We start from the raw sequence: 16,279 nt of genomic DNA on the forward strand, positions 1-16,279 counted from the left end.
GTTACTAGAGCAGTTTTTTTGTACCTAAAATGTCATTTCGTTGGAACTTTCTACAGAACATACAGATAACTCTTGTTGCCAACCACTGAAATGGCAACACATTGGGGGCAAACACTATGTGACAGGAGGAGGGGGAGTCTATAAGTAAATAGATTTGTACTCAACCGGTTTCACAACCTAAAAATCTGAAACTCAGCTCCCCAAAGTGCGACTTCAACACAGAGCTACTGTATTGTTGGGTTTGTTTTGCTCGTCTTCCACAATGCATCTTAGGGACACGACTATGGCACGTGACAGATACTAACATTATAGCGTTCATGCATCTCTGAGCACTGCTATGTCTGTGTAGGAAAAAGGTTAATGAATCAGGAATGACAGCTAGTTTCTCTTTCGCTGTAGTGTGAGTGAACTATTTCTACGAGTATCATCAGCATCGTCTCATTTGCAGTTATTTCCATCATATCATGGGTAACATGCAGTATTTGGAACCAGAAGTTGGCCAACATCTTAGTTTTGGGCTGAAGGTACAAAAGATTTGAGCAAATCTAGATTCTGTTTCTGAACTGATGCAAACTTTTAATCACTAGACTTTTATTTAGACAATGGACGGAAGACTCTACGAAAAAAACAGATGATGGCAAACTTGGTGTTTAAATACCTGATGAAATCCTGTCGTTAAAACAGAGCCCTGAGATGTGTAGAAATACAACACCAGTACAAACCTTCATGACTCACCTCCACGTACGTCAGGACAAACCAGCATTGGATTTCAAGATGGATTTTATTACAACAGATTGATAAAACATTACAAAGGATGCATACAAGTAGACTTTTGACCAAGGAATATTAAAACAAACCTGAAAAAAAGAAAGAAGCTAGAACGTGATGAGTCGTGGATTTTAACACTACTTAGCTGGAATCATATTCATCACTGAGACCCTCACCAACCAAGGTTGGGGACGAATGTCCAACAGCACCTACGCGTGCTGTGAGGGCCTCAATCGTATCTACCAAAAAAAACAAAAAAACAAAATAAACTTAATCAAATGCTTACAAGAGAAACTTGCCTTTGTAAGGGGTTGGTACGTTCATGTAACTCCAGCAGCTTCAAAAGAAATATGAATCATTTGAACACACTTCACTTCTATGAACCTGAGTGAAACCTATGGGAAAAATATATCCTCACATGTAATCAAATAGCAACATAATAGCTGTTAGGAACTTATGTGGTGTTTGGCTGTTCTCCAATAAAGATGTTACATTAAATGTCCATGTGTTCTAACAAATAATGTCTGTCTTCACCACCACTGGTCTTACTGCTCTTTGCTTGCAGCTAGGTTTGAAAAAGCACAAGGGTGAGAGAAAGGTGTTAACCTCAAACCTAATGTGGTGGGGGCTTTGCTGCTTCAGTAGCGTCCGGCCGGAGACATGACAGGCGGCCTCATGCCCATGGGAGGGCCTCCCTGGTAAGGGGGAACCATAGGAGGACCCTGCCCATATGGAGGCATCCCACCAGGTATGTAGCTTGGCATGCCCTGAGGAGGAGCACCGTACTGACCTACAGAGGGAACACATGGAGAACATTTCAGTGCTACACTTCACAGATTTAATAGCTGATATCACCTAAAGTGCCACTTGGATACTTAAGTCCAGGATGTTCTGTAGTTAAACCTTTAGATAGTCAGGTGCCCATATGTACATGATTTGACAAACTTACTGCACTACCAAACACGATAATTGGCTTTACACTAGACACGCACAATTTGGAAGATTTCAGCAAAATGAACTGAGACTGCTGAAGCTTGAAAGGTCTTCTAATGGCCAATAGGAACAGGAAAAATAACTAAGACACACGTTAAAAACTCCGAACCTGTTCTTATAAGTAGCTGAGCAACCAAACACTTTGTTTTGCCTTAAAGGAGTCTACGAACAAAAACCGCGATTAAACGAATGAAGTGAGTTTAAATATATCTACCAACTCAAAAAAGTGGATTTAGTGTCAAGTTACTCTTTAAAAAACAAAACATGTGCACAGGGGTTTTTGTGCATTGACTGACAAGCAACAAGTCTTTTCTCACCATGCATGGGATGCCTCATGCCAGGCTGCTGTGGTGGCATGCCTTGCTGTGGGGGCATTATGCTGCCTACAGCTGCCACTGGGGGAGCAGCCACATGGGCCTGACCGGGCCTGGGTATAAGACGCTGGTAACGGGGTAACTGGGCCTTCATCTCTTCCTGTTGGCAGGGACAACACACAAAGCAGACACTCAGACTAAAAAAACACTGTTATTCCCCTTACAGCACAAAGAAACACTCAGAAAAATGTTGAGGAATTGGGTACCAATTTTGGCGTGCCCTGATTTCAGACTGAGGATGTTCAAAGTTCAGAATCATCCTTCAACATAACCACAAAGGAGAAACTACTACGTTGAATTAAAGATGTAAATCCAACTGCTACACTTGACACCTGACTGATATTTTATAAATACCTTTAAAATATTTATATTTAGCCACAGACTGTGTATTATCTTCTATCAGTAACCATACTATGATGTATAATATATATCAGTTATTACTTACTGTGAAAAGGGCAAAATAGAAAGCTCAAGCGACTTACCAGTGAGATATCCTCATCAGGGTGGATCAACTTACTAGTTGCACTCGTGGTGGTGAGGGTGGCAGGTTTACTGGTCACTGTGGCTGGGGGTTTGGCCACAGTGCTGCTAGAGGGGTTAGAAGAAGAAGAAGTGGAAGAGGAAGAGGAGACAGAGGGCTGGGTGTAGGCAGGGAATGTTGCTTTGGGAGGGTCAGAGGAGGCGACTGTGCTGTGGGAGTTTGAAGCTGCAGCTCCGGGAGCGTTCTGCTGGGCCTGTACAAAGACAGAACACAGGTAACTGACTGGTAAAAGTGAGTCCAAACGAGTTCCTTCCTCATTGTTCCAACATGCAAAAAGAAGCCTTAATGAAAACATTACAGACAAACGAGTGTCAAAGGATTATCTATTAGCGATAATCAGCCTTTTTTTTTAAACACTCAGGTGTATTCATGGCTTGGTCACTGAGTCTAACAAGGTAGTTTTACTCTTTCATAAATGCAAAACGACACAGTCCACTCATCGACTTGTGAATTTACAGTGAATCAGTTATTGGAGGTTCTTTAATTTGAGCTTATGCCACTTCCACCATTTACTCTCAACCATGGTGCAAATTCTGCATGAAATGAGCTCAACCCTTTGTAACCAATCAAGACATTCAGAACTCAGATCGTGGAAGAAAAGAAGTGACGGTGCATTATGTTCTGCTGCCAACATACAAAGTCATTTCAAAGCATGATGAGTAGCTTTTGCACGTCATGCTCCCGAGGTTAGGAAAAGGTGGATGATGCTGAATAAGATCCATTTAAATCCCATCTTATGCCTCATTCTGTGTCACTTAAACAAAGCGCATGCACTGTAATAAAGCTCACAGACAAAACGTGTACCAGTTCTTGTCAGATGATAGGGGAGGACAACCTTCCTCTGACATCAACATTTTAGCCAACGTGGTTGTTTAGATGCACAATTAGGCTTACAAGGCAAATATTGTTAGTAAACAGCCTAATTTACGACTTAATTTTCAGGCAGAGTTAATAAATACGCAACATGCAGCTGCCACAGTCCACGTCAAAGTCCTGTCTGTGAGCATACTTGTGGCATGTTAGGAAAGGGAGGCTGGGAGGAGGCAGACTGAAGGTCTGCAGGTGGAGAAGAAACGGCTGCTGTGCTGCTGTGAACACCAGAGCCCATCTGCAGCATGGTGGAAAGGAGATCACAGCATTGGCATGTAACACGTCCACATGATCTACACAAGTTCAACTCTTGAGAATAACATCTACGTCACAGTGTCGGCGCTGATACAGAAAATGGAATGGGGTTAGAAAAAGAAAAGGAGACATAAGAAATCAAAAGAGAACAGAAATAAAAACGGTATATAGTAACCCTGAGTGCTGCGTTTATCAAAACCTTGACGACTCAGCTCTGGCAACGGATCGTCTCTATAAAGTCTGTTTGTGCCCGAGTGCGGTTGCAAGATGCCCACCTGTGCCGCACTGGGGAAAAGAGGTTTGGTGACAGTGGGTTGGGCCGTTGGTGCTGCTGGCCGACTGGGTATTGGTCCTGCTGCAGGGGCTGGGGCCATGTGGGGCATCCCAGGTCTTGGAGCCATGTGAGGTGGCATTCCTGAAGGATCAACCACACGCATTCAGTGAACATTCCTTCAGAACATATCCAACACGCAAAGAAATAAGACAACTGCATTTATCAAGCTCTCAGTTACTAATGTGTTAGTCTGTCTAATTATTGCATCTTTCTAAAGTGCTTTGCCTCTCATACCTTCAGTTCAAAACAAAACATTAGCAATTTACTGTAACGCATGACAGAGATAAGCACCTTGCACAGCTCCAACCAGCAAAGGGTTGACAACCATACTTTCAATTTTCACAATCATTTTCTGTCTCTGTTCTAAACTGCAACCACCCCTTACCTGGAGGAATACCGGGCATCCCTGGCATCATGGGAGGCATCATCCCTGCCATTGGCATCATGCTGCAAATAGCCAATGAAAACAAAAAACATGTAAAGATTTATTTGGCTGGTAAATACGTCCATAAACAAAGACAAAAGCTTAACCAAGACTCCAAACAATTATAGTGGCTCTGACAGGATATTATAAAACCTGTAGTCAGTGACTGAGTCTTACCCTGGTGGCATCCCATGCATTGCAGGAGGCATGCCGTGCATCATAGGAGGAACACCGGGCATCATAGGAGGCATTCCTGCAACAGTGAGTCAGAGAACATGTTCTATTGACCAACTCAGAACTAAATTGATCCACACGGGCAGTTACACACAAATAAACACAACAAAAGAATACACCCTCTCTGACTTTTGCACGCTGTATATAGACAGTTTCTTCAGACAGTTGCTGCTGCCACTGGAGTTTCCTGGACTTGGATTTATTTGTGGCAGCTCGCCACAATATCAACACTGACTGCCACATATTGATTTTTCTCTTATTTCATTGTAGAGCTGAGCAACACTCCCGCTTACACTCAGCTGCAAACACACCAACAACAACCCTGCCTGTGAATGACCCATCGTCTGCATGCACTGAATCCAAATAAGATCATGCATGGGAGGAAGGATAGCTGCTGGCTTTTTCCCCACAGAAAAGATGAGTTCACAAATGTTGTCATCATTAACACCTCTGAACAAATTTCTCCAAAACTCATCTCAGAGACCAAACTCTCAAATAATATCTGCAATATAGTTAGTAAGTTAACATTAAATACAAACTGTAGGTATACCTCAGCTTTGAGACTGAATGTTTGCTCCTTCAACCCAAATGAATACTGAAAAAAGTCTTTTCAAAAACTTAAAACCTGAGAAGGCTAAGTGTGGACCAGAGGTATTTGTGCTTTCAGTTATTTGACAGAATGCAATCTCATTGAGCTGTATATATTGCTCCATCACAAAGTACACTGGAAATCCAAATATCTGAAGTAGAGCGCCTTATAAGTGATATTGTTAAATCATTATATTAAGTAAGCATGGGTGTATCCTCCTCCAGGTGTTACTGCTCTCTGGTTTCACTATGCAAACACTATAAAAGCTGATGTAACCTTATATCAGTTTAGCTCAACTACTCGTATTTAGTTTCAACTTGAAATAACTCAACTAAAAAATGATACTGATAGCAACTCAAGTAATAGCTTAGACAAAAATACAACACATGTTCAATTCCTTCTGCAAATATAGTCCTCCTTCTACACTGTTGCCCTCTATAAAAGGTATTAGTACAACTCTCACCCCATAGTAACCCATCAGTCTGCATCTTCCTTCTTTAAAGTCCTAATCTGATACATCAAGACACTTAAGAAAAATTCTGACATGAAGTTAAAACTCTTATGTCCAAGACTTCCTGTTGGAAGAGTCTTAAGTTTTGCTTTTTTATGAGTCACAAGTGTGTAAGTGAAGCAAGCATGTTGTTATTTTCTCTGGTAGATTTGATTCCCAACTTCCCCTATTTTTTTTTACGACAAAATCCTTGCCTTGGTATCCCCCAGGAGGTATCCCAGGTGCACCAGCCACAGGAGGCATCCCTGGTTGGGCCATTGGGGCAGCGTAGCCTGCCTGGGGCTGGACAGCAGCAACCTGCTGAAGTGATGGTCCTGCTTCATCGTCATCATCGTCTTCATCAGAGTCATCTTGATTTGACTTTTTCTTTTGACTCTCTGAAACAGAAAGGTAATTGTGATGCCTAAACAAAAATACCCCGTGGTTGGTTTTATGTAAGCACATAGCCTTCTGAAACAATATAATTACTGATCATACTCTTAACCGAGGAGGAAATCCCTGAGACTCACACGGTACATTCAGCACTGTGCTCCACTACCTCTCATTACCTTAGTCATGGTAAAAATTCCTAGGAATTTACCCCAACCACATATTATCCCAATTACACCATGCAATCCTTAACTTTGTTGGTAATCTAGGCTTTAATCATAGATAGTATAACTGAGCTTTTTCTAAAATCGACAGGAAAAGTTCATGCCGGTGAACAAACCTTGTGATTTTTGTTCTAATGTTCGTCTTCTTTCCTGCATGTCTTTTTCTGGAATTCCCTCCATGCCGTAGATCTCCAGCTCGATGTCTGTCCTTCCAGGAATTGCATTTGGTACACTGTCAATTGTCTCTTTGTGCACCTGAAACACACACCAAGCGAGTCAGCTCAAACTGCAGCAACAAGCAGCAAAGCACCGTGAACAAAATGTTCCAAATCTACTACAAGTCATTGTCCACCACAGCAAACGTCAGTACCTGCATGCAGTGAATAGCCAAGCCGGGTCCTGTGTACAACTTCTTGTGGCAAATATGACATTTAAAATGCTTTGCCTTCTGATGCTGAATGAGGATTTTTTCATCGTCGAAGTCTCGATTACAGTACCTGGAGGAAGAAGTTAAGGACTATTTCTGGGCAAGACACGAACACAACAAGCCAATACAAACCAACAAAACAGCATTAGTGTTGCTCAAAATAACCCCCACGCTTTAATATCCACGTTGACAGTCAAAGGCCAGGCAGTGAAACTCGTTGGGTTACACAAGGTTTCACATTAATCATCCATTTAGCTTGAATCACCAAGAAGATGCTAACAAATTAGCTAACATCCGAGTTAGCATTAGCTTCATTTTTAGCACAACCTCGAACTCAAAGCTATCCACTACCATGTAAACACACCCTATGTCAAGTATTTTAACATACTACATACACTGGATGGATAAAATCGCATCTAAATGTGAGTTAATAGCCGGCAATAACTAACCTATTAGGCTAACATTAGCTCACAAAGTAATAAAACGACGGTAAGCTTAGGCCTCCCTTTTGTCAAGCTAACGTGTAGCTCCGGGCCTTTCCGCGACGGCGTTTTGCCCCGCAGACCAAAAAAAAAAGGATACCAGCACCAAGGCTTCATCTGCTTCTTCTTTTTTCGCCCCATTGTTAAGGAATACTGAAAATGGGTATCACAACGCTAAACTCTTGTCTTATTATCTGTTTGACAGCGGCATGCTGTAGTCCCGTAACGAGGCCGAAAATGGCGCTTAGCTGGAGGAAGTAGTAGTGGACGCTGCGGTCCTGCGCAAACACACAGACGTCAAAGACACGCCCCACGTTTTATAAACAACAAACTAGATCCAATTATGCTTCCTGGTACCTTCGTGTGTCCACATTTCTACCAACAGTGGCTCATAAACAGAGCACAAAACACCCAGTCTGCACACACACATTGAGATTCCTCCAATTCACTTTTAATGTAAGTTGAGTTTTAGTTTTGCCAATTTCAAAGCTGACATGACACTTATGACAAAACATTAAAGGTCCTGTCAGGTGAAAACTCGTTTTTATTGTGTTTTGTGTAGAGTAAAAGCCACTAAGATACAAATATCTTACGCCATTCCACCAAGCCACCTAAAACTACATAACCTTTGTGTTCTAGCTGAGGAACCATTGGGACCGATGGCTCAATATTTCTATATTTCTGCCCCTCATTGCCGCTGATTGCAAGATGAGCCATTCAAATAGTCCACCAGGTTTACTTACTTTCTAGAGCTGCTTCTTCTCACTCTAAAATGTCTCAGTCGTGAGCGAAACACACCAAATGTTCTGCTGTTGACCGCAAGAGTGAACACAAGAGTCTTCATGCACTGCCAGCACCCGAGGAACTGAAGACCCAGTGAACATGACTCAAGTGCAGCAAGGCAGAGAATAGAAAATAGAAAAGTTTTGACCTTGATTTTGATTATTTTGTGTGTATTTTCCATTTGTAAAAAGCAAAATAAGATGAATGTGTCGCCTTTGTAACTGAATATGTTCCCTGAGTGCTTTCATCGTTCGGGTTTATGTTTAAGAATCATTGTTTGGAAGATTGAAAAGTCAAATCAATCTGAGGTCTCTAAGAGAAATCTGATGCAGTACTACCCTTCAATCACTTGAGGGTGATATTTCCCTCTGTAAGAAATGTACCTGCTGCAGTGAAACCTGCAGAATCTGAACAGACATTGTCTTGAGTTTTATTTTCAGTTTATAGAGATTAAAAAAGAAGTAAATTGCCATGATGTCAAGTGGATTTTTTTGTTACTGTATTTGATCAGTTGAACATAAATGATGAGAGGATGGGAATCCAGTGGTAAGAGAAGGCAGTAAAGGGTAGTTGGTATGTTAGAAGTGTTGCCTCCTCTCTCTCATCTGTATTGCCATTTTTTATTTATCTCCTCTCTTTAGTGCCTCTTTTTCCTCCTTCTTGCTTTCCCTATCGCCTCCTCCTCTTTTATCTCCTTCTCCAGCCTGTTTTGCTTTTGTTCTTCTTTTTCCACCTTCGTCTTATCTTTGTCAGTTTTTAAGGCGAGCTCCTAAAAAACAACAGCACATACTGATCCTAAAACAAACTGTTGCAATCCACTAAATCATTATTCATATAAAATGACCAGAGGCATCAGAAGCTCAGCGTTTTGTTGGATCAGGAGCTTGATCCTCCTCCAGCTTTGCTCACTCCATTGACCCGGTCTTCTTTGGCCAGACACTTCTCTTCAGTGTCTTTACTCTGTTTCTGCAGCTCCTCTGTTTTTCTGAAGCTGCCCTCCTTCGCTGCCAGCTCAGATCTGAGACAGTCCTCCAGAGTTTCTTTTTTTCTTTCGCCTTTCAGTCTCGCTCTGGTGGACGTCTGTCTTGATTGTTTTCAGCTTGGCTAAGTTTTCTTCCACCAGCGGCATCATTTCAGTTCATTGACAACTGCATTCGACTTTTCCCGGAGGATGCGGCTCATTTTTTTCCCACAGTCCTCCTGCAGAGTTTTAAACTTGACAGTCACCTCTTCCAGCGTTACAAACCACCAGGATTCCTTCTCCGCTCTGCATTCAGTGACAGGTTTGTTGAAACAACGCTTCACCTCATTGACCTGCTTGCACTCTGCCTCCCAGGGCTTTTTGACCCTCTCGCTCTCAATCTGCTGGAAGCTCACATTTTCTTTGAAGGAGCAAACAACTTTTTCCTTTTCTTCTATTTTCCCGTCCGTCTCTGTCAAATTGTTTTTGACTGGCTCCTGCAGACTTTAGAGTCTTCACCAAGCTGTCCAAGTCCTGTCGGGCCATGAACAGAGTTGACACTAAAGAGTCTTCTTTATCCAGCAGCTTCATTTTTCTTGCTCCCAGCTGACTTTTTGAGTTCAGAAGGGTTTGCTGCAGGAGTTTAGTACTCTGCTGTGAGTGTGTCCATGTGGCTGGGCAGCATTGTTCAAGTGACGATCAACAAGAATAGACAAACAGCAGGTAAAGATAGTTAATTAAATTAAATATAGCTGTTTACATCTGCTTGAAAGCTTTTTTTATTGAGTGCAAACCAAAATTGTCAAAATAATATTAATGAAAAGGAATGTAACTGACTGATTGTGAGAAAACTGGCTGATCATTGTTCTCAAAACAAAATGCACATATTCCACACATGCAGCACTTCACATGGTTTCAAACACATATTTTCTTTAAAGCATCCACAGTTACAGTGAGAAACATGTTCATTCATCAGTTCTCTTATCTATTATCTCCCTCAGTTAAAGTTAATTATCACAAATGTTATTATCACATGATATCATACATCACAGCACTTCATGTGACCTGCAAAAAGCTTAACTCATACAGAACATTTACTGTAAATGCACATGTTCGCCTTCAAAACAGTCATCAAGAGGGCATCACTACCAATGCATAAAATATATATATATATATATATCTCAGATTTTGCAAAAACTGCAAATATATATATATTGCAGAATTGTTTCAATGCACTACAATCCAGCACCTTAACAGTCAAGTGAATAATCCTCAAACAACAGCTGTATATTCAAAATAACTCAAAACATGCAAACTGTTTGTTAAAATTAATCTTCTCTCCAGGTTGAAAATTAACTACAATAATTGTTTTTGCTGATTTATTTAGTTTTTAAATTAAGTTCCTTTCTTCTTCCAGTGTAACTGCAGGATGTTTTTTTTTTTTTTTTAAAGTTTGCGTAAAACTCTACTGCACAGAAAATATCACTTCCTCTGTTCAGGTTTCACTTTTTTTCCCCATGTTGGCTGATTACTGATAGTGTCGTGTTACTGGAGTTACTGGATAACAGTGCTTGTAGCTGTATAGATTTTTTGGCTCTTTTTACTGTGCTTTCTCTCTATTCAAATAAATACAAACCACACATCTACAGATACGCATTAATATCACATAATGTCGTTTTTTCCTGAGCTCAACCACACTTTAAAGTCCATACGATTGCATTGATTGCTGTCCTCATGAGACATTTTCACTCTATATCACACATTTGCAGCTTGTTATTTCGTCCACTTGATGGAGACAGTGCTGCAGAAATAGACCAGTGTGTCCCCTGCCAAAATGAATCTGGAAATCTTCCTAATAAAGTAGTGGAGGCTGTTGAGGTCGCACAGTAACGCCAAAGGTTTGGGAGTGAGATGTGCAAAAATCCCAAATAGGTGCAAAGTTTACTTTTGCCTAACCCTGCATGTAAAAGCTAGCAACCAGTAAAAGAGCCAGAGGATAGCATGATGTAACCAGTATGAAGATCCCTTTGGTGTTAATGGTCTGATGCATTCTACAGGAAACAGCATTTCTTTGAAAGCTTCAGTTAGCAGTGGAGAACCAGAGAAGCATTATTGCTAAATGATCTAAATATAACCAACAAATCAATTATGATAATCACGTTATTTAATTTTTATGTGGTAGCTATAATGCCCGGCAGTATTCATAATTAAACCCACCCTCACCAGCTACACCATAAAAGTGATCTGTAGTTATTTCACTTGCACAAGTTGTTTCTACTGGTCCTGCTGCTTGTACCTACAAAGATGTGAATTGTGCGCTAAAAGAGGCCAAATTGTAACAAGTGCTTCTCTCAGGAAGCAGCGTAAACGCAGGAACGCGACAAATGTGTTTGGACAGATTTTCCTTTCTTGCAACTTCTCCTGTCTTCTCTCTTTCTCGCCAAGGTGAATGATTACCTCTGAAACGGGAGATTTATGAAGGGGAAACACAACTGAGGCGGCTTTCCTTGGTCGCATAATGAATTTTTCATTGTACGCCTTCAAAAACGCTACTCTCCATATGGTTGTACCGGCTAGACGGAGAAGACGTTGGGTGACAGCTTAAGGGGTCCCTTCTCTGAATGAATTATGGCTGATTCTTGTACGCTCACACATTTCATTGATCACCCTGACGTCTGCTTTTTTTCACACAGGCTCTCTCCACTCTGGGGCCATGAGCTCTCTCCAAACACTGGGTGTGAATTATAAAGCTAATCGGGTTTCAAGGCTGCTTACTTTGAGCATTTTTTTCTTTGCACAATGGAGGGTAACTCCTGTCCTCCTCTCTCAATTTTGAATAAAACCAGCATGTGTGTGTGCAGCCATGTGTGACATGACCTGAGGTCACAGTGAGGTTTCTTTTGGTCAGGACGTTCGGCTTTAAATGCTTGAAAACCTTCACTTGTGTGGGACTAAAGCAGAGCGGCTGTCTCCTGATGTGAGGCTAGCGTCCATATAGGAAGGGTGATTGTTTTATTCTTTCTGTTTCCCTTTGCAAAACAGCTAAATCATGTGAAAAGTAGTGCTGTCTGTTGCTTTAAACTTGTATCACAGTTAGCAGAAGGACAGACAAAATAACAGCATGACAAAACTAACACAGGAGAGGGCAAAAATGCTAAAGACGGCATTTTGTTTCTGTATAAAACTGTTTATTGTACCCCAGTATGTACATATCAAATCTACAAAATATGCACAATGTTAAAATATTATCAGTGATTTACCCCTCACTCAGTTTTGTGACGTAGCCCTTATTATATACAATCCCAGGCCATCATTAATCAGTTTTTTTTAAATAGGATACATACAGGATATAGCTAACATATCACAAAGCAGACCGACCAAACGAGTTACACAACATACCAATATCACCATGTAAAAAAATCAACAGCAAATGCATGTTAAAATATTAATCTGTATTTAATTACATTATATTAATGTCTGTGCGAAGCAGTTACCAGTGTAACATGAGGTTAAAATACAGTACAGTTTGAGACTTACAGCTTGGGGCTGGGGTCGCTTTCCATCCCAGTTCAATCAATTAACAAATTAAGTTGAGACAGGAACTAATGAGAGAGCATTGATTTACTTCTTTGTCCGATTGCCTCCTGAACTGAGAGCGAAACAACCCCAGCCCAGATGTAGTCGAGGTCAGACATGTGTGCTCTTCTACGTTTGGTAATGAGAAATAAACGTTAGATTTATTCAGAATGTCCCGGCTGTCTCTACTGGTGAACGTTTTCATTCGTCTAATCCCGCTTACATCTCACCGTCAATAAATAAACTTCTTTCAACTCTTTGCAGTGTTTGACCTTTGCCAGAAATCACTGCAAATACCCAGCGAGCGAGGATGAAATGACAAAATCTGACTTTAGAGAGAATTTTCCGTTACATTCGACCGACTCTTAACGGGACAAAATTACTGTAAGTTCTGCCGACACAAAAGCAATACTTGTTAGGGGCTGTGCTCTTCCCCCCTCGGTGCTCGTAGCAATGTTTTGGCATCATCTTTTTTTTTTTTTTAAAAAGCTTAAAGTCTGAATGGCACTTCTGCTTCACTTTTATCTGTACACACAACGACACGTTTGTCGCACTCCCCGCACACACGCAAAAGACACGAGTTTGAGGTTCGAAATAGTGCTGCACACAAAATTAATCCTTCTCCGAGGAAGTGACAAACGCTGAAGGCAACACTGAATAGTAACCCACACTTCCCTTCAAAAATTCATAATAACTTCTGAAGGTGGCCTGCAGCCTATTTAGTCTCTCTGTGCTGTAAAGAGGGACGACTATCCTGCCGCCTGCGTCGTGTCTGAACCTCCGACGCTCACGAGCCGCTTCTAATGATGACAAAACACCCGGCTGAGCTTAAATTCTCCTCTAACCTCCCTGTTCGTACGCAGATAACAGGGTTTTCAGGGACTGTTCTCGTCGTAAAATGTAGGGTTTTACTTCTGCGAGAGGCAACTGTGCAGAGATACTTTCATCAGTCTCCATGAGTAGGCACTGTCGGATTGAGGAGGAAGAGGCAGAGAGGGTTGAGCCGTGTGGACAGGTCAGTTCCTGCTTGGTTTCTGTTCTGTTAGATCCGAGGCTTCTCATTTGTCGATGCGGTGTCGTCAGCAACAGTCCCACTGGCTGATACTCTTGAGACAAACGTCCAGCAGACATGGAGACAAAAAAAAAAAAAAACAGGTGGAGAAGAGCTTGTGGGGAAAATGATAAGGCTTAATTCACAAAACAGGAGGGCCGCTGCATGCCAGGTATCCTCGCATCAGAGCGCTGGATGTAGGAGGAGGGTAGGCTGTCGGTCGACTCTGATCACCGCAGGATGAGGCTCAAGAGCGCGAGGACCGACGTGACTCATCCAGCCAGGCGGTCAGGCGTCGACCAGCGGAGGAATAACGGGGGGTGTGAAGTGTCCTGTTTACTCCTAATAAGGGAGTCAAGGCGGCGGAGGCAGTCGCACGTCCAGCAGGCTGTAAGCAAAAATGTTCCAGAAGACGGCGCAGAGCACAAACAAGGTGTAGACGCAGAAAAAGATCCAGAACAGAGACTGCTCCTGGAGCCGCTGCTCGTAATTCTGCAGGACCACCACGCCCAGCGTCAGGCCGACCACCACTCCCCCCAGGTGAGCTACGAAGCTGGGATTGGGGCACGGAGGGAAGGCCGGAGGGTAGAAGCGCAGCCAGACGGCTCGACCAAACTCTACGCTCACTGTAGGAGAGGGAGAGGGACAGACGTGAGGTTAGTGAGCATGTAGATGTGGAAAAACTACTGCACATATCAACAGAAACAGCCCCCTTTTATAAGATTCATAAGCTCATTAGGGGTTGAAATCGCTGAAAGCAAGAATGAGCAACAAAAAAGCAGCATAAGCAGGAAATTTTGCACTTAAAAGAATTTGGAAGATACCTGATTTAATACCCTAAAGTCTGTCATGTGTCATTTATTCATGTTTCAAAGGTCAAAAGGAAGCAAGTAGATTTTCCAACACTGTGTATATAAGCAACCCATCACTTGCCCAACGATATATTGGTGTTGTGTGAAGCAGCATTTCATCTTCATTTTTATCTGCAATCTTGGAGGCACAACACATTTATCTCCAGCAAGTAAAGACTAAACTTTGCAACCTACCCCTGCATTACTAGTTAGTTTATTAGGAAACCACTTTCAACTCCTCCATTTTTGAATGAAATACTGCATCGCAAAGAAATCTTCTTGTGTCACATAGAAAATTAATAACTTAACGTTGTCACATGGAAACTGTTCATATCCTGAAGCTGCACTGCCAGAAACCTTAAAGGCCTCCTCTGGTGACAATCAAAGTTTTTTTTTGTTTTGCTTTGTTGACATGTCCATATGGTGTTTTCTATAGGCTACAAGACACATCTCGAATAAAATGAGCTGTCAGTGCCACAGCTGGGGTTTCATACGAGGCACATCATCTAAGGAACCAATCGCTCAACTCGCAGGGTGGGCCTTTCCTTATCATTCTTCTTCTTTTGAGTCAGTTTAGGTTGAAACATGAATGGCTCCAATATTGTCACTTGCCACTGTGTAACACAGAGTGGTTTTATAGCATTTCAGCACAGTGGCAGGTGAGCTGGTGTGCTCCAGCTGCAGCAAATGGAGAGGAAAAAGGTGGGACTTGTGCATTCTAGAGGAAGCAAGAGTTACATATTCGCCATTTGGAGGCATAAAGGGATTATTTTAATTGACAAAACTAACTTTGACACACATACAGATTTTAATATTAAAGCTTTTGAAGCAACATCATGTTTTTCTATTTAGGAACCTTTGTTGTGAGATTAATTTCTGGTTTTAAAGTTGCACAACAACAACAACAAAACAAGCATAAGTCCTGTGTTAAGAAAGTGAAGCGTGAAGCTGAGGTGAGTGTGGGAGTGTGCCATATTCATCCAGACTTACTGCAAACCAGAGCCATGGCCATCCGGAATAACTTAAACTGACACTTCATTCCTGACCAATTCTGCAAAAAAAAAAAAAAGAGAGAGAAAAGAGAGGTTGGAGAAATCATAAGAAAACACAGTTCTGATGTTAAAAAGCAGAGCCAACTGTGCTGGAAGGTCAAGTCCTCCTCAGACACACACACACATATGCTGACATGAAATGACACGAGATTGTGCCCTTTGTCTCAATTCACGTCAATTGCGAAAGCCCCAGAGACACCCTGACCCCCAATCTGTTCTTGCTGTGTTAGATAATAAGATTTCAGAGGGAAGGAGGAAGACAAACACTCCAGCCCGACCTCAAGAATGTTGTGGACGATCTGGCAGGGTACATAATGAGAACTCCATTGCACATAATAGAGGTTCACCTTGAGTGACGTCTCTCTCTGAGGAGGGCCGGGAGGAGGAGGGGAGTTAGACCAAACAGAGTAGGCATAGATGTCAAAGGACAGCAGAGGGCATTGAGATGGGATTTTATTCGCACTCTGTCACATAAACATGTGCACACGCTCGCACAGTTTTCTGATCTTTGAAGGAAAAAGGACGCTGACGGTGAGGAATGTATGGCATCTGTAGATAGAGAAGCACCTGTTGGGGGCCCAAACCAGGCTGCTGTGATGCTGTTGCAGTG

General features: G+C 42.0%; 2 protein-coding genes across 3 annotated transcripts in view; both read right to left on the minus strand.

Moving 5' to 3' along the window:
• Positions 1–762: 762 nt before the first annotated feature.
• Positions 763–7,680, minus strand: LOC103374438 (BUB3-interacting and GLEBS motif-containing protein ZNF207-like). Of its 2 annotated transcripts, XM_008304531.1 has the most exons (11): positions 7,496–7,680; positions 6,857–6,983; positions 6,603–6,741; positions 6,088–6,270; positions 4,737–4,812; positions 4,521–4,582; positions 4,077–4,216; positions 3,686–3,784; positions 2,618–2,869; positions 2,079–2,235; positions 763–1,558 (listed from the first exon to the last, which is right to left on the minus strand). In XM_008304531.1, the coding sequence occupies exons 1-11, from the start codon at positions 7,534–7,536 to the stop codon at positions 1,407–1,409; spliced, it is 1,428 nt and encodes a 475-aa protein (XP_008302753.1). In that variant the 5' UTR covers positions 7,537–7,680; the 3' UTR covers positions 763–1,406. The 2 variants fall into 2 exon arrangements, with proteins under 2 accessions (XP_008302753.1, XP_008302752.1); XM_008304530.1 differs by lacking the exon at positions 3,686–3,784 and having other exon boundaries at positions 7,496–7,679.
• A 4,625-nt stretch (positions 7,681–12,305) lies between these two features.
• The window catches only part of rhbdl3 (rhomboid, veinlet-like 3 (Drosophila)), a 27,025-nt gene continuing 23,051 nt past the window's right edge, over positions 12,306–16,279 (minus strand). Inside the window, exons 6-7 of the mRNA XM_008304532.1 lie at positions 15,608–15,668; positions 12,306–14,392 (exon numbers count right to left, since the gene is read on the minus strand). Of these exons, the coding sequence (XP_008302754.1) occupies positions 14,121–14,392; positions 15,608–15,668 (333 nt within the window). The 3' untranslated portion in view covers positions 12,306–14,120. The remainder of the gene's footprint in view (positions 14,393–15,607; positions 15,669–16,279) is intronic.

Source organism: Stegastes partitus, unplaced genomic scaffold (genome assembly GCF_000690725.1).
Source record: "Stegastes partitus isolate 25-593 unplaced genomic scaffold, Stegastes_partitus-1.0.2 Scaffold2246, whole genome shotgun sequence".
Classification (NCBI taxonomy): Eukaryota; Metazoa; Chordata; class Actinopteri; family Pomacentridae; genus Stegastes; species Stegastes partitus.

Excerpts from the sequence above, each read along its gene's own strand:
- LOC103374438 (XM_008304531.1), bottom strand. The coding sequence starts at position 7,536 with ATGGGGCGAAAAAAGAAGAAGCAGATGAAGCCTTGGTGCTG. Across the intron at positions 6,271-6,602 it reads ATTAGAACAAAAATCACAAG|AGAGTCAAAAGAAAAAGTCA; the intron begins GTTTGTTCACCG and ends TTTCTGTTTCAG. Across the intron at positions 2,236-2,617 it reads CTGATGAGGATATCTCACTG|GAAGAGATGAAGGCCCAGTT; the intron begins GTAAGTCGCTTG and ends CCCTGCCAACAG.